This window comes from Carassius carassius, chromosome 16, assembly GCF_963082965.1.
Source record: "Carassius carassius chromosome 16, fCarCar2.1, whole genome shotgun sequence".
Taxonomy (NCBI): Eukaryota; Metazoa; Chordata; class Actinopteri; order Cypriniformes; family Cyprinidae; genus Carassius; species Carassius carassius.
Window position 1 is genome coordinate 33203987 of NC_081770.1, and position 21864 is coordinate 33225850.

Here is a 21864-nt window from a genome sequence, read left to right on the forward strand (position 1 = left end):
GGAGATATCATCAGGAAAAGTCAGAAGCCATATCACCCTGCAGCCCAAGACTGGTTGCCCACTGAAGTTAAGCAGGGCTGAGCTTGGTCAGTATCTGGATGGCAGACCTCCTAGGTTGCTGCAGGAAGAGGTGCTAGTGAGGCCAGCAGGGAGTGCTCACCCTGTGGTCTGCGTGGGTCTTAAGTCTGTGTTATACTTCCTACATCGGCAAGTCCACTAGTGTCAGCTATGGTATGTGTGACGTAAAAATAGTCAACACAAGAACTACAACTGACTTCAGCTACAGCCTTAGATGAAATCAACTGAGGTACTGAATTGATAGCCTGACTACGTCAGACTTCCTACTTCCGCTCAAAAGTGAAGTAGCAGAGTCTGGTATTACCAAGCTACTGAATTGATACACTATAATTAAAAAAAAATTAAGCTGTAAATTATGTTTACTTATTTTTCCCTCATGGGAACCGCAGGCCGTAGCCTTGACAAGACAGCACTATGTCACCAAAGGCCAGTTCTTCCACCTTAATGGAACACCAATTAAAGCACGCACATCCATAGTAAAACATGTTTCTGGGGGGGTTGGGGGGGGGGGGTGAACAGAAGGCCAGAAGCAAAAAAATATATACATTTTTCAAACATAATAAACACTTCTATCAATAAAGATATGTCCAAGTAAAGTTCAATGTTCGGGTGCCAGACCGAAGTAACTTCGTCAAAGTTTAAATCTAGATAAACCCAAATAAGCTCAAAACGAAAGGCACCAGTTACACACTCAAATTAAATCTCTTTAAACTTTTTTTTGTTAAAAGATATTAATGCACAATACAAATGAATAAGAATGTACAGTAACCAGGTTGTAGTTGTGGTTCCAATTATATTTTCACAAATACAAATAAAAATAACTAAAATGTTCTGCACACTTTTCACTTTGAAAACACCAAGAGGGGGGGGGGAATAGTTGAGATCATGAACATGATGCGGATCCACTCTATATTTCCTTAAATTCTCAATTCGAAAGTATTTCAAAGAAAAACAATTAAGGGAAAAATGCTAACTAAATTAATTCAGCAACTTCTCACAGTCTTAAATAAATAAAGAAATAAATAAAGAGAAAAGATGTATGTATTTTTGGTGCTCATCACAGAGACCTGAACTCAAAAGTACAGTGTTTTTACCACCTAGTGGACATAATGGACAATAGCTTACACAATAAGTAAACTATATCAGTTTGCTATTAATTAACAGTCATTTCTGACATGCATTTTAATACCATTGTTAATAAATAAAATGTTTTTGTGCTGTTTCAAGCACTTCAGTACTATTATTGCAATTTGCTTGCATGGCTTTACACCTCAGGTGTGCATTATTTTTCTAATAATTCAATGGCTCTGAGAGCTTTTTGTCATCTGCATTAACAGCTTGGATTCATATCTGCCTCCTTCGGTAATACCTGTAAAATATGCTGATGATCTTAACATCGAAGAGTTTCAAATGGGATCTTTACCTGGACTCACGCAGAAGGCCTTGGACTCTGTAGTGGAATGGAGACAGGAACCCAAAAGCTATTCTGTCGTATAATAGACATTCCTATTATTTATATACATATATTTTAGTTTTTGCTTATTCTGCCTGTATACTGTATCAACTATTCTTACTCGCTTTATACTAGCTAAATCATTGATTTGGTTTATGTGTATGTTTGACACATTTCAGGGTTTTGTGCTGCAATCTTGTCAAGCTACAAATAAAACTAAAACTAAAAAATATTTATAAAATTATATTTATAATAATTATTAATGAATTAAAACAGTATATACATGGTAAAAAAATATACGATGATGGTACAGTGCATATTATTATACATTGTATGTCCCAAAGACAGGTCACAAGTATAAAAACAACACCAAACATTTATTGTGGTTGAAGAAGCCTTTATTTCAGTATGATTTATAACAAAAACTCAAAAGACAATTGTGTGCTTGAGTGTAAATCAACATTAAGTGTATTCAATCACATTATAATTTTAAAGTATGATTTTTGCATTCATGTATTACAATTTTGTATTCGTATATCATGTAATTTCCAGTGATTGTGCACCAATTTGATTGTTTAAGCCACAGCACTATTTGTAGGCTAGGTACATTTTCCTGCCGTTGTTGCCCTCATTCAGACTTTTGCTGATAAAGTTGACCCCAGCTTTCTGGTACGTGGTCCAGGCCCCAGGGTTGACCAGCAGAACCATGTTTTTGATCTGCGCTTCACATCCTTTGTTTGTGTACCAAGCCAAGACCTTTTTTCCACTGGTTCCTTGATTGAGATTAACATCGAGCTTATCGAAGCCTTCTTTCGCAGTCAGTGTTTCGTCGTGGGAGCTGGTGGAGACATTGAGAGCAGTGAGAGTCCTGCTCATATCAGGAAGGCGGCGATACCAGAGAAAGACTGTTGTTGCCCCAGTAGCACCACGATTGGTGTCTTCATCCACACGAGTGAAGCCCTGCTCAAACAGGCTTTTGTCAGAAGTGGAGTCAACAGTGGCTGTGATCTCACAGATGTAGCTCGGCTTCTCTCTCTTCACCCACAGGTAGATGAAGTTTCCTCCTGCATTACGGTTCAGATCACAGCCCAGTCTCTCCCAGCCGTCGTGCAGGAAAGCAGGTTCTTCTTCGGCATCTTTGCTTACTTTCACGTCTACAATGGGAATGTCAGATTCGCCGCTGCCATAGTAGTACCACAGATAGATGGGATCTCCACGAGTGCCAACATTCAGATTCTTGTCCACCAGCTCATATGCAGCATCATCCAGACCGGATTTCATGCTATCATTGAACGAAAACTGGATCCTTGTCACAGGATTCATGCCACACTCTTTCTTGTACCAAAGAAAGACCCGGTTTTTCCCAGTACCTCCATTGAGGTCAGTATTGATGAAAAGATAATTATTAGCTCTAAGTATTTGCTCCTCATCGTCATTTGTGGAGATATTGAGCTTTGTTATGTGACTTCCATTTGCCATTTTTCTTTTCTTTTTTTCACTGAGGAAGCAAGTTAATGTTCTGCCAAAACAAAACAAAAACTTTATCGCGTTATTACACAATAAGTAATCTATATCAGTTTGCTCTTAACAGTCATTTCTGACATGCATAGTATTTAAGACCGTTGTTTATAAATAAAATGTTTTAGTGCTAATGTTTCAAAAACTTCAGTACAATTAATGCAATCCAAATGTTTACTCTTTATATATATATATATATATATATATATATATATATATATATATATATATATATATATATATATAGGGGAACATATATTTGTATTCGAAGATAGGAAAACAATAAATGTTAAATATTTATAGTGATAAAAAGTATATAGTGCCCCATACAAAAAAAAAGTCATTATTCAACTCAGTGTTGATTCAAATCAGGGGTGCGTTCTCCGAAACTACCTTAACGCTACGTCGTTCTTAAGTTGTACCTTAAGAAGTACCTTATCGTTAATACGTGGTTTCCGAAACCTTCTTAGTTAAGTATACCTTCTGTAAGTCATGCGTTCGTAAGGTTGGTCTGGAGCGCTCTTAGCTATACCTTATCGCTGCTGACGGTTCATACCGCTAGTGGCCACCACTATGCAAAAAGACTTTTTACATCGCAGTTTAATTACACATAGAAAATGTTATATTATATATAATATATATATAATGTATAATGCACTAATTTAATATTATTAATTTAATATTATTACTTTATTTTACTTTAAAATTATACACTAATTTAATATTATTAATTTAATATTATTAATTTAATAATATTATATTTAATATTTATATTTTAATATTTAATAATATTATAATATATTATAATAATTTAATATTATTATATTTTACTTTACTTTAAAATTACATTTTTACTTTACTTTAAAATTATATATTGCTGAGTAAGACCTCAGTGTGGCTTGGCGATCTCTTTTTGCGGACTTTTTTCCCCTACATAGTGAATGTCGGCATGTCTCTCATGTTTGCGCTTTTATTGAGGAAATCATCAAATTACACAAATGAGTGATTTACGCCAATAATGTGATACGGCTGGTGGATAATCAGCATACGTTGTGGAGAACATTAACACACTTATGGCCGTGAGGGTTTGGGATTGTACACTTGCTAAATTATAAACACATACTCATATTTATTTCTGCATGTACTTATTTCAATAAGCCCCGATAAATGCAGTTTGTACTATTTCTAAAACGCTTTTTTATAAAGAACATTGTTTTCTCAATACTTTACCTATACCGCTGTGAAGGAAAGAGCGCACAATCGATCATCGAGGCGTCGATATCAACCTATTCAGCACCTCCACCATGGACAGCAACTGCTAAGGTCGAACTTAAGAAGGTTTACCTTAAGCAACATCCTAAGGTATAGTTCGGAGAACACACGTAGCAAAGGTATACCTGTAGTTAAGGTGTACCTTTTGAGTATTCGTAGCGCGCTAAGAGACAACGTTATCGGAGAACGCACCCCAGTTCAATAATATTTCCAATGTTGCAAAATTCATCATTTATGAACCGAATTAAATTCAGCTGTAAAGAAGCTCTACAGAAAGCAATAGTGACATTATTTTGCACAGTTCAATGTTAATTCACTTGAGAACAAGACATTACTACCTTACCCGTAAATGCAGGAATGTCTTGCGTGTTGTAGAGGACACAGCTTTTGACTGATGATAGCGCTCTCATTTATATGCCATATTACCTGCTCTTCACCCGCCCATTGCTCTTATTTCATCATTAACCAACTTATTTCCCAACCCAGATGGCACATGACCAACCTTCAACGTTGATTTATGGTCAGTTGTTGTTTTTATGATATAATAAACAAAGTCATGATATCAAGGCTAAATCAATTAGCAAAATTCAACAGCGATTCAAACTCGATCAAACAATTCCCCATGATTCTGTGGAATAACGAACATAAACTGCAACTTTAGTTTTTTATTTTTAAAAACAGTGTTAAGTTAATTTATGATTCCTAAAGAGAACATTTTTTCAAGAACAGAACGGGCTGAAAAATAAAAAAATTTGCTATATTCCCCATGTTTGATTGATGATTACCAAACTATTTCTATTATGCTCTTTATCTGTCTATGCTGCATGTTGCCTACAGATTTTTATCTTTTAAATGAAGGGGTTTATTGAAATCTCTCCATTTATCATTCAAGTATATTGTCCTTAACTGACATAATTGTCCTCTTTTTCTTAATTAATTATTGCTTGCCAAACCAAAATATTTCATTCAAGTTAGACTACTTCAAATAATTAAAATTAAGGGGTGTATTGCTTTAAAATCTCTCCATTCATCTCTTCCTCTTACTCACTGCAGCAGAGCCGAAGTATTTCACAATGACATTGGCAATTTACTGTCTAGACTATAATTGTGCAATTAATTGTTAAAACATTTTTAATTTAATTAACTGATAACTAAAACATTAACACGTCCAGGAACAAATGTAAATTACACATTTTAAGAGTTATTTCTAAAACTCTTGTTGTTTTATATTAAACATCTATTTCCTTGCTTTTAGGATTATAAAAATATTTAATAAGCCAGAACTAAATTCTTACTGTATATGTTCGCTCGTAAAAATAAAGGTGCTTCACGATGCCACAGAAGAACCTTTTTGTCTAAATGGTTCCGTAAAGAACCTTCCTGTTACAAAAAAGCTTCTTTGTTTTGCAAAAGAAGGTTCCTCAGATTATAAAAAGATAAGAAAGAGATGGTTCTTTAAAGAACCGATCTCTGAATGTTTCTTTGTGGAACCAAAAATGGTTCTTCTTTGACATCGCTGTGAAGAACCTTTTACACACCTTTATTTTTAAGAGTGTTGTGTCCGATGGAAATTTATAATAGTGGACAACTCATACAACTTTTATAATAACTGATAAAACAGTGATATAATGCAACTGATAATACAGCTGATCCCATGAAACCACTGGATGAACACGAGACAAATGAGGAATTTCCCTGAAATCAACATCTTAAGCAAGTGAAGCAACTCAGGAAAAGAAAAAAAAAGCAAACCATTAGGCAACATCACTAACTTGGCATCTGATCCACCACATCCCACTGAGCACAGCAGGTTTCAGATGATTATTATCATTATCAGGAAATGAGAGCGGTTTGATTTATCGATTTAAAAGATTTCACTTCCTACATTATTTTTTTTTGCCACGTTTTCGGTTTAATTTATTACATGAATAGGGCAAAACAACACTGATTTTTTTTTTTTTTTACTTATTTTTAATGTGTACATCAGCCCCACATGCTAAGAATTTGGTAAACTGTCATAATTGTCCTCTTTGCATTAATTAATTATTGCTTGCCAAACCAAAATATTTCATTCAAGTTAGACTACTTCAAATAATCGTGTTGAATCAAGATATGTTTTGTCATTACGGTAACACACATAGGTGAAAAACTATATGGTGGGAAAACTGTAAATATGAAAACGAAAAGCACATTTTGGGAGAAGTGAAGATCTCCAGTGCTTGTTTGGACTGTATGGCGGGGCTGTAAGTGATTTCCATCAGAGGTCCAGCTCTGTCAGTCCGAGCTGGTGTCGTCTCTCTCCGGGACAGCTGCTGGCCGTGGGCTGGGATCTGGGGGACGCTTGCTCAGGGGGAGGAGAGACCACATGAACTGATCCAAAAGACCCTGGTCGAGCAGCCTGGAGAACAACAATGAAAAATCACAAACCGGTTTTGATACTTTTTTGCACTGGCCGATTTAAAGCAGTTCATAAAAATCCTCTATATTAAAGTTTTAGTTCATCTTGTTATTAGAAACAGTGCTGACAGTATCTTTTATACAGCATGAATAGCTTTGAGCTCATCTGCTAGCGTATTTTTCTAAAAGCTGACAAAATGAACTTTAAGCAGATACACTATTGTTCAAAAATGTATAAATTAATGCTTTCATTCAGTGAGGACTGAATCTAAAGTGACGGTAAAGACATTTATAACGTTACCAATTACACAACAAACGGCACAACAGTTTTCAGCATTGATAATAATCAGAAATGATAATTACTTTTCTTCTCTTTTAGAAGAAAACAAACATAACCCCAGGTATTTATTCAATACAGTGGCTAAATTAACGAAAAATAAAGCCTCAACAAGTGTTGACATTTCCCAACACCACAGCAGTAATGAGTTTATGAACTACTTTACTTCTAAAATCGATACTATTAGAGATAAAATTGCAACCATTCAGCCTTCAGCTACAGTATCACATCAGACAGTGCACTATAGACCCCCTGAGGAACGGTTCCACTCATTCTCTAGCATAGGAGAGGAAGAATTGTATAAACTTGTTAAATCATCTAAACCAACAACATGTATGTTAGACCCTATACCATCTAAGCTCCTAAAAGAGGTGCTTCCAGAAGTCATAGATCCTCTTCTGACTATTATTAACCGATGGAGTTTCGGTTCCTTGCTGCTGTCGCCTCTGGCTTGCTCAGTTGGGGTCACTTCATCTACAGCGATATCGTTGACTTGATTGCAAATAAATGCACAGACACTATTTAACTGAACAGAGATGACATAACTGAATCCAATAATGAACTGCCTTTAACTATCATTTTTGCATTATTGACACTGTTTTCCTAATGAATGTTGTTCAGTTGCTTTGACGCAATGTATTTTGTTTAAAGCGCTATATAAATAAAGGTGACTTTGACTTTGAGAAATGTTTCTTGAGCAGCAAATCATCATATTTTCATGATTTCTGAAGATCATGTGACTCTGAAGACTGGAGGAATGATGCTGAAAATACAGCTGTGCATCAGAGGAATAAATTCTATTTTAAAATATATTCACATAGAAAACAGTTATTTTAAATAGTAATTTCACAGTATTACTGTATTATTGATCAAATAAATGCAGCCTTTGTGAGCAGAAGAGACTGCTTTCAAATAAATAAATGAATTCTACTGACCACAGACTTTTGGTTTTCTCACAGACATGTCCCACCAAACTTCATGTTTCTAAAGTAAATATGTCAGGTGGACACGCTGATACTTGTTTGGATGAATCTCCTTGTTCCTGAAAACAATCTGAACTACTGTTACACTACTGTTAGGTCTGTACAATTCATCTAAATTAAATCGCAAAAGCAATAAATCACGATTAGGCAGAAGCTGCTATTGTCATGCGTATCTTTCAGTGAAGCGCAGTTCTGTGATCAGCAGAAAGGTATATTTTAAACACTCGACTGATGTTATGAAGCGAGCTTGGTGTAAAATCATATTAATAATTGTTGTATTTTCACGTGCTTTCGGATGGAGCAGCATTTACTACACAGAGCCGTAGTTCACCGGGAAGATACGCAAACAGCTGTCATTATCGCAAATGATTTCGACGATTTCATAATCTTACGATTATATCGTCTGTGATTATGAATGTGATTTTGCATAGCATCTGTGTAGTACATGCTGCTCAGCCTGAAAACAGGTGATTTACTACTAATCACAGAAGCAGCTTTACTGACAAGATGTACATGACAATCATGATTAATCGCGTTCGATTAATCGTGCAGCCCTAGCTACTGCATAACGTAGTTAAAATGATTAATATTGCTAATTTTAGTGCATCCTAATCAATGCAATCCACCCACCATTGGTTGAAAAATGTCACATTTGACCTCAACAGGAACCTTGATCTCGAGCCCGTCATCAGCATTGATGTGTGAACCAGTGCAAAAGCCCTTGTGCTTCAGCCAACAGAAAGAAAGGTTACTCCACTTATAGACATTTGAGCAGCAAAGGCAATATAAAGCAAGCTGAAAGTGTGTTCTTTATATCATTTTGATCTGAACAAGCTCTTACTGCTGACTCTGAGTCCTTCAGCTTGCATTGCGCGAGCTCGATATCAGCAGTGCTTTTCTTGCAGTCAGTCTCTTGAATGGTGAAGTCCACAAAATAAGACGGACCCACAACCCACTGCAACACACAACACACATCTCCAGTCATGTATGCAGGACAGGACCAATCGATCGACTGATTTACTGGCGTTGACATACAGTACCTGCATGCTGGCTGCTGTTATATTCAGAAGAGCAAAGACATGTGGAGAAGCGCTGTCCTTGTTAAATTTCTGCAGGGCCAGCCTTGTGGTCTCAGATATAACGGGATCATCGAAGCGTTCTGCAGTTGGACAGTCGGGGCAAGTCTTTACTATAGCTCGAGCTGCCACTGTGAAAGCATTTTACAAAGTATTATACCTATGGACAAAGATGAAAGCATTATACCGAACAAAGCCACGAGTCTACAATCCAAGTTACTTTCGGTGTAAATAAGACACCATTATCTCTTTTAATTTTCTACAATATCCTGGAGATTAAAAGGTTTCTTGCATGTAGTAACTTTCAAATAAATGCCTGCAAAAATATATGTGGTAACCTGTAAATCTTTACTGCTACAAGGACATTTGAGGTAACTTTATAAATCAAATGACACATTATTTGCTGTCGGAAGAAGTTATATAAATCATTTGATTAAAACATGGGCAGCACATTTCTGCAACTCTCCAGAGTGTCTTCCCGCATAGACTTAAAAAAAACAAAACCTGTTGCTAAAGTATTGGTACTACTGTGGTAATGGACAGAAGATTGCATTAATGTAAGAGAAGTTAATGCAGTCACAGCACACCTTGTTGAATGGTGCAGTTGTAATTCTCAACTTTGATGGAGCTCTGAAGGGAAACCGATGCATCACACGTCCCGAACACCTAATAGAGTGTATCATATGTGTTTCATAGTGCGTACACGTATTTGACTATAAGAAGTCTATGAAGTTCTGATGACCTTATCTACAGAGCAAAGCACATACCGGTAGACTGCCAACCCCTTTAACAGCACAGGATTTCCAGTTTCTCCTGCTGATCACATGACACTCTGTTTCCAGGACATCCATCGTCAGGTGGAAATGGTTCACACCTTCTGCCTTTGTTAGAAGGAAACATTAATCAAACTACTATAATATCTCAAAGAATCAAGCTTTATAATGTTATCTTCGTTGCATGTCTTTTCGGATTTCATTTCCAAAAAACCACGAACATGCATTTGGTAAAAAAAAAAAAAGTACATATTTTTAATATTTTATTTATTCATATTGCATGCTTTTTTTTTTTACATTTCAGCTACAAAAACGATATATTTGGTTTAAAATATAAATGTGTACACTTATTCACATTTAAAATTATCTGATAATTTTTTTTGATCATCTAATCAAAGTGAAAAATCAGTATGCATAGCAGATTTCAGTTCTATAAATAAAAATATTTATATTTTAAAATAATTAAAATATTTGGTTTAATATATACATATACAGTTGAAAAAAACAAGTAAATAATTAGTAAATAATTCAACACAATTAAATGATAATTAAGTAGTTTAAAATGTTATATATATGGAAGACACAAGATGTAGATGTTATCAACGTTTTAATTGATTTTACCGTTTTAACTTTACTTAAAGGGATAGTACGACAAAAAATTATTTGCTCATCCTTATGTTGTTCCAAACCTGTATGTTTTTTTCTTCTGCTGAACAGAAAAGATGATATTTTGAAGAATGCTGGTAACCAAGAGTATTCATTACTATACCAGCAACTGTTTGCTTATCAACTTTCTTCCAAATATCATATTTTGTGTTCAGCAAAAGGAAGAAACTCATATAGGTTTGAAAGAACTAGAATTTAAATTTTGGGGTCAATTAACCTTTTATCAGTCACTGTTTTTTCTTGTCATTTTGGGCATCTTTATTCAAAACTCCCGTTTTTACTCAGATGCATCCATATTAGTATCAGCACTCACCTTTATGTCCTGTTTGACATCATGAAGTCGGTTGAGTGAGAGCACATAGCCCTCCTGTCTGTCTGCGTTGATCTGCTCTAGTGTGTCCTCGGCGGCCTTCACTACAGCGGCGTCCTGGCATCCATCGGTTATGAGCGAGGCGCTGCCGTCCTGCCACAACACACACACCAACAACAGCAAGAGCACAGACTGCGTCCTCATCTCTGTGTTCCTGGGACACTTCTGCTAGAGAGCAGTTAAAGAGATGGCAGGTGAACAACACAGCTGAGCTCTTACACAAAGCACTGAACTTTCCCCTGCAGCTGTCAGCAAACACAGGCTTTATCTGCTCTATATGCTCCTGTCTGCCAGCTCGCAAACAGTGATGCAATACAGGTCGAAACTACAGCACTGAAGGCTTGAAGCTGCTGCTATTATCATGAGAGACATATTTGACATTAGCATGCACTGACATAATAAACTTAAACATGTTATCATATAAATATATTATTAACATGAATACATTCGAATACAATAAATATTACAGGGGTCATTCCTGGGATTCGGTAGTTTTTTATAGTGGTGATTCACAAAAATTAACTGTTAGAAGCTTTTCACAAAACTTTGGGATGCCCATAATAATGGCTTTTAAAAAAAAAAAATTTTGCATAAAATAATGTATTATATCTATCTTAAACCAAGCATTTTGTCATGTCAAGTACATGAGTTTGTACTTAGAAAATTATGAACAAAATGTGCATAGTGTCTGTGATTTTCGGCAACAGTGTAAGGATTAATTTCAGTTCCTTTCCTGTAAAAAATTCTTTTTTTCTAAAAATAATGCAAAATATTTGATAAAGAAGACTTTAAAGTTATGTCCGTGAGCCTGAACTCAACCCCGTCACTCTAATCATTCTACGTTCCTAAATAATCATTTAAGACTCGACTCATTTGTGACATCATTTCCCAGAAATGACATCATTCAGGTCTCTTTAATAGTGGTGCAGAAAATGGTTATGTATATCATACTTTTATTCATATTTTTTGAGGCATGTTATAGTCGGGGAGGGTACAACTCAACTCCATCACATAAAATTAAGATTATTATTAATTATTAGTAACATTTTATTTGAATACATAAGTATATACAGTGTATTTTATTGCTGGCATATACTCTGCTACACTACATGAGGAGCAGCAGCCACAGCCCTGTCACAAATATATGTATTTCTCATTGTTACAGGGTTGTAAACTTGGGACAGGGTTGAGTTATTTGCTTCATTTTATTATAATTTTAATGAACAAATAAAAAATATTCATGGATTCAGTAAATATATACAGTATACTCCAAAATCATGACGAGCATCATACATCAGAAGCTGCCGCCACTTTTGCAGCAGAAAGACAATGTTAGCATGCAGATATGTTGACCCGGGGACAATATGAGAGAGAAACAAACCAAACATTTTAATTTAAGCCAATGAATCCCTTCAAATGTGATACAGCGCTCAGCCCGTCACACCTTGTCAAATTACTATTATTTTATTTGAAAAATACAGGGAAGAGCATTAAGAACAAAAGTATTTCTTGCTGATTACCATCTGACATGTTAAGGACTAATACAATAACATTGTGGTTTTAGTTAAGATTTTTAATTATTTTTACAGAAATAAAGAGACCGTAGACAAACAGCTTGTGTATTTTCAGATTCAGTCCTGTAAAAATGTGGAAATGATGATACATTTTACATTTGTTATCATTAAATTGCTATTAGGCACATGTTTGTTCTATAACTATTTCTGTGTAAATCCATTTTAAACCAATCCCATTTTGTCCGTAACGGGGTTGAGAATAAAAAACCGTCTAAAGCTGAAAGAAAAACTGAAAATAATAAAAGGTCTTTAGTGCCTGAGCTGGTAAAATGTCTTTTGGGGGTTTGATATGTACCTAATGATATAACATATTTAGAAGTTGAATCACAAGTAGATGAAAAAAAGTATATTCCAAGTTTAATAGTTACCGAGTCTCAGGAATGACCCACAGAAGAACAAGCTTCTATAACAGGCTACTACTGAATTCAAAAGAAAATGACCTTTAGCGAAAATACTGCTAAAACATATTCAGTTACTGTAATACAACAACAGCCTACTTTCTAATAAATGTTTATATTTCTAATACACGTTAACATCGGTATCATCTAAACATTGTCTTACAGCTCCAGTACTACAGCTGGAAGTATGTCCAAGTTTACAAACAGGGCTCTCCCGTTACAGCGTCACGTGTAACCTGCTTCTTCTGTGGTTTGTATTGGCAGTTTGCAAGCCAAGTGCATTACCTCCATCTACTGGACTGAGCTTTGATATCATTGGGATGTTTTTATATAATCTGCTGTGTTAATAAAAAAACAACAACAACCAATCCTAAATCTTGTTTACAACCTGAGTTTCTCTCAGAAAAGGTCATGCCAGCCTTAATTATAAATTAAATGAATTACCTGATGCACCCCATCTATATCCCGATAAATATTTTAGTATATGTTTACCTCTCTTGCACTAATCTACCGTTTTTTGATTGTGGACTTGTAATGTGTAAGTTAAGTGTTGAACCCTATGCCTAAATGATATCGAGTCTGGGGTTGGCCTGCTTTTTACATAGGGGAGAGCAGGGGCGAAAGTACCATTTTTCAGAAAAACATCATTTTAAAAGATAATGTTGTAGACAGAGATATATTTCTGCTGTGATCAGTAACTCATAAGTGTGGTCTATCAATACCAGGTGGTATTTTGTAGAAATGTAGAAAGGCTTCAGTATAATTTCAATTTGAACATAAGTTGCACATTGTTACTTTTGACCCCATCGGTTGGGACGAAAGTAACACACAGGTGGGTTAAAAGTAACACAACAATATAAGCTAGATTTATTTTCTGTTACTCTTATTTTTATTAAGTATACCTGACTATGACCTTGTTAATATGTAACTGCAAACATATTCTGTCTTTTATTTTTGCAAAAAAAATTATTAAATTACATATTTATATTTTAAATTTAAGTTTCATCAAATGTCTCAAAACCCGACTGTTCAAACTTTATTTTTTTATTTCAGTGTATTTTTATAAAACATTTTTTCAACAGAATGAACAATATAATAATTAAATTACATTGGCATAATATAAATTCTAAACATAATGTAACAGTAGGCCTATTCATGTTTCCTTCCAGTTGTTTTTATGCATAAATTCAAAATGTGCATTAAAACATCTGGAAACACTGCAAATTCATTGCTGGAGGTGTAAAAGCTAAGGTATGGCTAAAACCTAAATATAACTAAGGTAAATGTGAGGTAGGAGCTGCCCAGATGTTCCTCTATGTCCAGAAACGCTCTCTCATAAACATCTGGATAAAACCAGACCACTGTTTGTCTTTCTGAACCTCACTCAGACATATTATTTTGGTATAATATGACATAAACATTTTAATAAATGATGCAAGAGACAGAAATTCACAGAATAGCATGTACCGGAACAAAATAAATACTTTTGTTACTTTGTAAGATAATTTGTTACTGTAGCGGGTTACTTTCGTCCCGACAGGAACTCCTGACATTTAAACCTGATTTACTTTTATACTAAAAAACTTTGATAATGCAAACTTTAGGATGTGTTAAAGCACTAAATAACCTGTAGATTGATCATTACTGTGACACATGAAACAAAAAAAACAACACAACTAATTAAAAAAAATTACCGCTTCAATAATTTACTTTTTGAACTCGAAAACAGTTTTACCGACCTAACTGCGGGAAATGATGAGGAAATCACGTGATATTTCTCAGCTCCATCAAGGATTGAATGCTGAATATACCGTCATAGATGGGAATGCAAATGCAGTAATAGGCTCTGAGAAAATCGCTTTGTTACTTTCGTCCCACGTTACTTTCAACCCCGCTCTCCCCTACATATAAATCTTTTCTCAGATAACCAAAAGCCCCATTCATTCGATCATCTGACAGCCTGATATATTGCGTTTTGGATTTTTGACTCCAGTATACAACCCCTCACCCATAATACCCTATCATCAGCATATAAAGCTTAAACAAAATTGGTCAACATACAGTCCCTTGAGGTGTACCGTTTTCTATTGAGTAAGTTTTTGACTAGGCAAACTCTTTATTTACTTGTGCCTTCCATGTTTCATTCTCCAAACAAATAATGCCATTTCATTTTTAATTTACTGAAAGCTTCAAGTGCAGTTTATCTGCATAACAGCAAAAGTAGGTGGTGATATGCACACAGGATGCAATGCGCCAAAAACAGAAGAAGTGCAGTTAATTATTAACTTAATTTGTCATACTAGACGTCCAAACATATCACAGCATTGTTGAAACCATGCTCTTTTGTTTGCTGTCAAATGGTTCACCACTGCTGTGTGTATCTTGTTGCAAAATGCAGTGAAAATCCTACACGATGGTAATAAGAGTGATTATTTCGATTTGTGTTTACTTTGAGTATGACTTAAGCCGGATAAAAGTAATCAAAAAATCTGTTTACACTGTAGGTTCTTAATAAGAGTATTGTCTTAAAATCTGAATATTGTTGTCCATGTAAACGTAAACGTACCCACTGTCATTGGCTGCCACCTATTGGTGGCAGGTCACAACACACTTCAGGTAATTTAAATAGCGGACCACAATAGACCACGAAAAAAAATCAACACAGTAGGGAAATACCCAGAATTAAGTAAGACATGGATCAACATATTTTGGAAAGAAGATTGCCGATGTCATTTGTTTTTCATACAATCTAAGGTTAAATGTTCAGTGACAGATGTTAGCAACAACTGTATGTGATTGTACAGTACATTCATAAAATAACGTACACTACAGACATGATCTTAATTCCATAATCTTCTTGAAAAAAATAATAATGTTTACCACAAATGGATATTATGTTATTTTAAGTAAACAAATCCTAATGTTGAATTAAGACCCCAGTAATCTACCTCAACAGGAAAGATTTTAAATGAAGTTAACAAAGAAATAAGCATTCCTTTCACACACACATACACACAAAAATATGTAGAATGTATGTTTTTATTGAACAAACAAATCATGTAGTAGCTACAGCATAATTTTTTTTTAAACAAATTGCTTGTAATAATATAAAACAATGCTAATAATTGGTGAATGCCAATCTTATATGGATGCAGAGACTAAATTATGAGCTAACAGTAAGAAATTATCAAATCTAAAATCAATTAAATAATTAACGTCATAAAGCAACAATATAGAGACCATTACACCATTTCAATATGCCAAGATACAGGTGCTTGAGTTGAAAATGTGCAGAATTGATCTTGAACAGTGTAGGCCTCTGTCGCACCACGAGGTCCTCCAGCAGCAGAGATGCTCTCCATTGATCCAGTAGTTGGAGCACTGGTGTTTAGCCACCTCTCTACTTCCATTGGCTTGAGAAGAAAGCTGTGAAGGATGCATGCCGACAAAATAAGGCTGTTTATTTTGTCAGGGTGTATTTTGATCCTGCTATGCAGGATCCTCCAGTGAGATGACAAAATGCCAAAGGCATTATCCACCACATTGCATGCTCAAGACAATCTGTGATGCGTTGTTGTGTAGATAAGTCTCGACTAGGGTAAGCATAGATATTTACAGATGCCCCATTCGACTGCTCCAAGCACATAGACGTGTCCGCCATCTTGGAACGGTCAACTTGATGGCATTCTCCATAACATGGGTTCACAGCCCATCAGTGCAGGACTTGGCATCTTCAAATATTCATGGGTTACTATGGTGAATGATGTCAAGTTGCATTATGGCAGACGACTTTCGTATCATGGCCGATAGAAACAGTTGCTAATGAGGCATCTACATATGCAAGGCTGCATCAGGTAAGTTTTTTATGGGAATGATGCATCCCCTACAATAATTAATGGCATGTTCCTCAGATGCTCTGCTCCTGGTAGCTGCTGATCATCTGGCACCTCCAGCTTTTTTGCATCCAAAGCCTGTCCTAGGCCGAGCCAGCAAAGATACCCCCATCACTTGACCGTCCATACTCCAGTAGTCCATAATCCATCATGCACCTGTTCAGTGCAGCACATGTGTCCTCGATGGATTTAGCCACTGTGCTCTCCTGGAAACAATAGTGAGAGGCAAGCGTTCTGACTAATTTCCTGAGGCCAGATACCTGTAAAATAAACTTTAATATAAACATTAATTTCTTTCTCTACACAGATAATGAGTGCAGGGCAAGATGGAAGTCACTTCGAGACAACCACATCAAGTGGAAAAAAAGACAGCAGTTGTCAAGTGGCTCTGGAGCAATGCGTCAACAGGAATGGAAATAAGCTGCAGCCATTTCCTTCCTGAATGTATGTCTACAAAATTGAAGGTAATATTTTTTGCAATTGTTGTAATGTAGTCATTTGTAAAGAGTGCAAGTGCATGACTTGCAGAGATGTCTAAAGTACTAGAGACCCAGACTTGAGTAAAAGTACAAGTGCTCTATCAAAAAAATGACTCGAGTATAAGTTGAAGTGCTCTTTAAGCACCACACTTAAGTAGAAGTACTAAAGTACCGGTATTCAACATTTTTTGTACTTAAGTATTGCAAGTAGTCTATTTGAAAATTTACTACTCAAGTACTGAAAGTAAAAGTACAAGTATTGTGTTATGTAGTTATTTAAGAAAGTAGTCAAAAGTTTGAACATATTGTTTTTACTATTTCAAATGATTAACCTAAAGGACAATCACAATTCCTTTGACTGTAACTTTTTGTAAACAAAAAACAGATTAAAGGGTTAGTTCGCCCAATTTGCTAAATTATGTCATTAAAAACTTACCCTCATGTTGTTTCAAACCCGTAAGACCTCCGTTTATTTTTGGAACACAGTTTAAGATATTTTAGATTTAGTCCGAGCTCTCAGTCCCTCCATTGAAGCTGTGTGTACGGTAACGTTATACTGTCCATGTCCAGAAAGGTAAGAAAAACATCATCAAAGTAGTCCATGTCAAATCAGAGGGTCAGTTAGAATATTTTGAAGCATCGAAAATACATTTTGGTCCAAAAATAGCAAAAACGACGACTTTATTCAGCATTCTCTTCCGTGTCTGTTGTAAGACAGTACAAAACAAAGCAGTTTGTGATATCCGGTTCACGAACGAATCATTCGCTGTAACCGGATCTTTTTGAAACAGTTTTGAAAACGAACTGAATCGTTTAAACAAACCAATATCCCGGAGTAATTCATTTACTCAAACAGTACACTGACTGAACTGATGTTAAGAGAGAACTGAATATAAACACCGAGCCGAGCCAGATAACGAACAACAGACTGACTCGTTCACGAGTCAAGAACACTGATCTATATATATACATAACATATTATAGATCAGTGTTCAAGAACCGTTTCTGTCAGACGTGTCCGATTCGAGAACCGAGGAGCTGATGATACTGCGCATGTGTGATTCAGCGTGAAAGCAAACCGACACACAGAGCGTCTAAACCGAACTGATTCTTTTGGTGATTGATTCTGAACTGATTCTGTGCTAATGTTATTAACGTGGGTAAACCGAAGGCTTGCAGTCAACGCCAAATGACGCCATTACGTCGAGCGCAAAAGAACCGGTAAACTGTTTTCTTCAACCGGTTTACTGAATCGAACTGTCAGAAAGAACTACTGGTGATTCGAAAACCGATGCAACCGGTTCTTGACTCGTGAACGAGTCATTATCTGCCTCAGCTCGATGTTCATCTCTCTCTTCACAGCAGTTCAGTCAGCACGCGCAGTCTTCTTAATCGCTTGATTCGCTCAATGATGTGCCAGCTTCATCAAACCTGCCATCTACCGTTCTGTTTGTAATGGAATGATTCGTAACATTTTTATAATTGTAACGAGTAACGATGCAGCACATAAAAAAAATATCGGAGTAAAAGTTTTAAACTCATCGAAAATATGTACTTAAGTAAAAGTGGAAGTAGGAGAAAAAATAATACTCTAGTAAAGTACAGATACCGCCTTTTAGTACTTAAGTAGGCCCTACAGTAGTGAAGTAGTTCTACTTCGTTACTATACATCTCTGATGACTTGAAGTAGATTTTTAACAGTAGTACAAAATAATGGTACTAAACTGTGCATGCTCTTATTTGTCCCTCTGTTTTTTCCTCAGTAAGATCAGTAATGTTGATTTTGAAAACTATATGCCTCCATCAGGGACGTGCGGTCAGGGTAGGCAGGGTAGGCAGTGCCTCACCAAAGGAAATGTTGACATTACATTTATTAATTCCAAGAGCTTTATTAATTTACCACATTATTAATTGCATTAATTTTATTCCAAATATTATTTTTTGTAACAAAAATTTTCAGGAATACACATGATATACTCATTTTGCCATTGTTTGCTCCTAAAAACCGTTGTTTCATGCAGGAAATTCAAAAGCCATGGGCATTGAGGCAGAGGTGAGCGGTGCCTCTTTGGTCCATAGAACGTAGTTTATGTAGATTTGCGCATGCGCAGTCAGTTCTCATGCTGTCTTGAATTATCAACATTGAGGCAGAGACCGAGCTTGCTTCATGTCACGTGATCTACTCGCTCTCACTCAATCCGCGCGCTTCCCGAATACTAGCATCTAGTATACTTGCGTGTCGGTGTGTGCGCCTAGCAGTTTGTAGGAGCTAATAAGCTGTTTTTGTACTTTAAAGCTGTACTGCTGACGCAATGTTTTCTGACTGTAGCCTGGTGCGCCGTCACCAGACCAAAAGTGTGTGTGTGTGTGTGCGCCGTGGCTGTCTGTGCGCGTTTGCGCATTTTGATGGAGTGACTAGGCTGCCGCGCCGCCTCCTTCTCTGTGTCCCGCACAAAACATTTGTATGTTGTATAAGTCATAAGATAGATGTGTCCATTAATTTGATTATTATATTTGATTGTGCATTAGCCTCACATGACTGACTTTGCTGAATGCAGGCAGCGATCTGACGATGCCTAAAATGAACTTGGGTTGCTAAATTAACTGAATGAATATATGAACATATATTCCACACATTGATAGGTCACAGCCTACCCATGACAAGATTTCACCGCACGTTACTGGCCTCCATCCTCAGTCGCTCCGACTCCGCTGCCTGAGACTTCAGCTCCACCTTGGCCCTCCGGACCCTCAGTGTCACCCGACTCTCCATCCGCTCAGCTCCATCTTGGGCTCCTTATCCATCAGTCTCTGTCAGTCGGCCCCCTGGTGTTGTCAGCTCCATTTATATATATATATACATACAACCCGAATTCCGGAAAAGTTGGGACGTTTATTAAATTTTAATAAAATTAAAACTAAAGGAATTTCAAATCACATGAGCCAATATTTTATTCACAATAGAACATAGATAACGTAGCAAATGTTTAAAATGAGAAATTTTACACTTTTATCCACTTAATTAGCTCATTTAAAATTTAATGCCTGCTACAGGTCTCAAAAAAGTTGGCACGGGGGCAACAAATGGCTAAAAAAGCAAGCAGTTTTGAAAAGATTCAGCTGGGAGAACATCTAGTGATTAATTAAGTTAATTGATATCAGGTCTGTAACATGATAAGCTATAAAAGCTTTGTCTTAGAGAAGCAGAGTCTCTCAGAAGTAAAGATGGGCAGAGGCTCTCCAATCTGTGAAAGACTGCGTAAAAAAATTGTGGAAAACTTTAAAAACAATGTTCCTCATTGTCAAAATGCGAAGGCTTTGCAAATCTCATCATCTACAGTGCATAACATCATCAAAAGATTCAGAGAAACTGGAGAAATCTCTGTGCGTAAGGGACAAGGCCGGAGACCTTTATTGGATGCCCGTGGTCTTCGGGCTCTCAGACGACACTGCATCACTCATCGGCATGATTGTGTCAATGACATTACTAAATGGGCCCAGGAATACTTTCAGAAACCACTGTCGGTAAACACAATCCGCCGTGCCATCAGCAGATGCCAACTAAAGCTCTATCATGCAAAAAGGAAGCCATATGTGAACATGGTCCAGAAGCGCCGTCGTGTCCTGTGGGCCAAGGCTCATTTAAAATGGACTATTTCAAAGTGGAATAGTGTTTTATGGTCAGACGAGTCCAAATTTGACATTCTTGTTGGAAATCACGGACGCCGTGTCCTCCGGGCTAAAGAGGAGGGAGACCTTCCAGCATGTTATCAGCGTTCAGTTCAAAAGCCAGCATCTCTGATGGTATGGGGGTGCATAAGTGCATACGGTATGGACAGCTTGCATGTTTTGGAAGGCTCTGTGAATGCTGAAAGGTATATAAAGGTTTTAGAGCAACATATGCTTCCCTCCAAACAACGTCTATTTCAGGGAAGGCCTTGTTTATTTCAGCAGGACAATGCAAAACCACATACTGCAGCTATAACAACAGCATGGCTTCGTCGTAGAAGGGTCCGGGTGCTAACCTGGCCTGCCTGCAGTCCAGATCTTTCACCTATAGAAAACATTTGGCGCATCATTAAACGAAAAATACGTCAAAGACGACCACGAACTCTTCAGCAGCTGGAAATCTATATAAGGCAAGAATGGGACCAAATTCCAACAGCAAAACTCCAGCAACTCATAGCCTCAATGCCCAGACGTCTTCAAACTGTTTTGAAAAGAAAAGGAGATGCTACACCATGGTAAACATGCCGCGTCCCAACTATTTTGAGACCTGTAGCAGAAATCAAAATTGAAATGAGCTCATTTTGTGCATAAAATTGTAAACTTTCTCAGTTTAAACATTTGCTATGTTATCTATGTTCTATTGTGAATAAAATATTGGCTCATGTGATTTGAAAGTCTTTTAGTTTTCATTTTATTAAAATTTAAAAAACGTCCCAACTTTTCCGGATTTCGGGTTGTACATACATATATATATATATATACACAAACCCGATTCAAAAAAAAGTTGGGACACTGTACAAATTGTGAGTAAAAACAGAAACACAATACAACATAGATGACATATCAAATGTTTAAACTGAGAAAATTT

The 21864-nt window shown here is 36.4% G+C and overlaps 2 protein-coding genes across 2 annotated transcripts; both read right to left on the minus strand.

Moving 5' to 3' along the window:
- Positions 1–1907: 1907 nt before the first annotated feature.
- LOC132160163 (uncharacterized) lies at positions 1908–4809 on the minus strand. Its single transcript, XM_059569907.1, has 2 exons — positions 4665–4809; positions 1908–3050 (listed from the first exon to the last, which is right to left on the minus strand). Exon 2 carries the CDS (start codon positions 3008–3010, stop codon positions 2120–2122), a length of 891 nt encoding a protein of 296 aa, XP_059425890.1. The 5' UTR covers positions 3011–3050; positions 4665–4809; the 3' UTR covers positions 1908–2119.
- Positions 4810–6488: 1679 nt separating this feature from the next.
- si:ch211-284e20.8 (uncharacterized protein LOC563738 homolog) lies at positions 6489–12989 on the minus strand. Its single transcript, XM_059569906.1, has 8 exons — positions 12866–12989; positions 10867–11088; positions 9882–9995; positions 9702–9780; positions 9079–9245; positions 8880–8993; positions 8669–8764; positions 6489–6719 (listed from the first exon to the last, which is right to left on the minus strand). The coding sequence occupies exons 2-8, from the start codon at positions 11065–11067 to the stop codon at positions 6579–6581; spliced, it is 912 nt and encodes a 303-aa protein (XP_059425889.1). The 5' UTR covers positions 11068–11088; positions 12866–12989; the 3' UTR covers positions 6489–6578.
- Positions 12990–21864: the final 8875 nt, after the last annotated feature.

Coding starts and splice junctions, on each gene's coding strand:
- LOC132160163 (XM_059569907.1), bottom strand. CDS start 3,010: ATGGCAAATGGAAGTCACATAACAAAGCTCAATATCTCCACAAATGAC.
- si:ch211-284e20.8 (XM_059569906.1), bottom strand. CDS start 11,067: ATGAGGACGCAGTCTGTGCTCTTGCTGTTGTTGGTGTGTGTGTTGTGG. Junction 8,994..9,078: donor TAACAGCAGCCAGCATGCAG/GTACTGTATGTC, acceptor TGTGTGTTGCAG/TGGGTTGTGGGTCCGTCTTA. Junction 8,765..8,879: donor TGAAGGACTCAGAGTCAGCA/GTAAGAGCTTGT, acceptor TGTTGGCTGAAG/CACAAGGGCTTTTGCACTGG.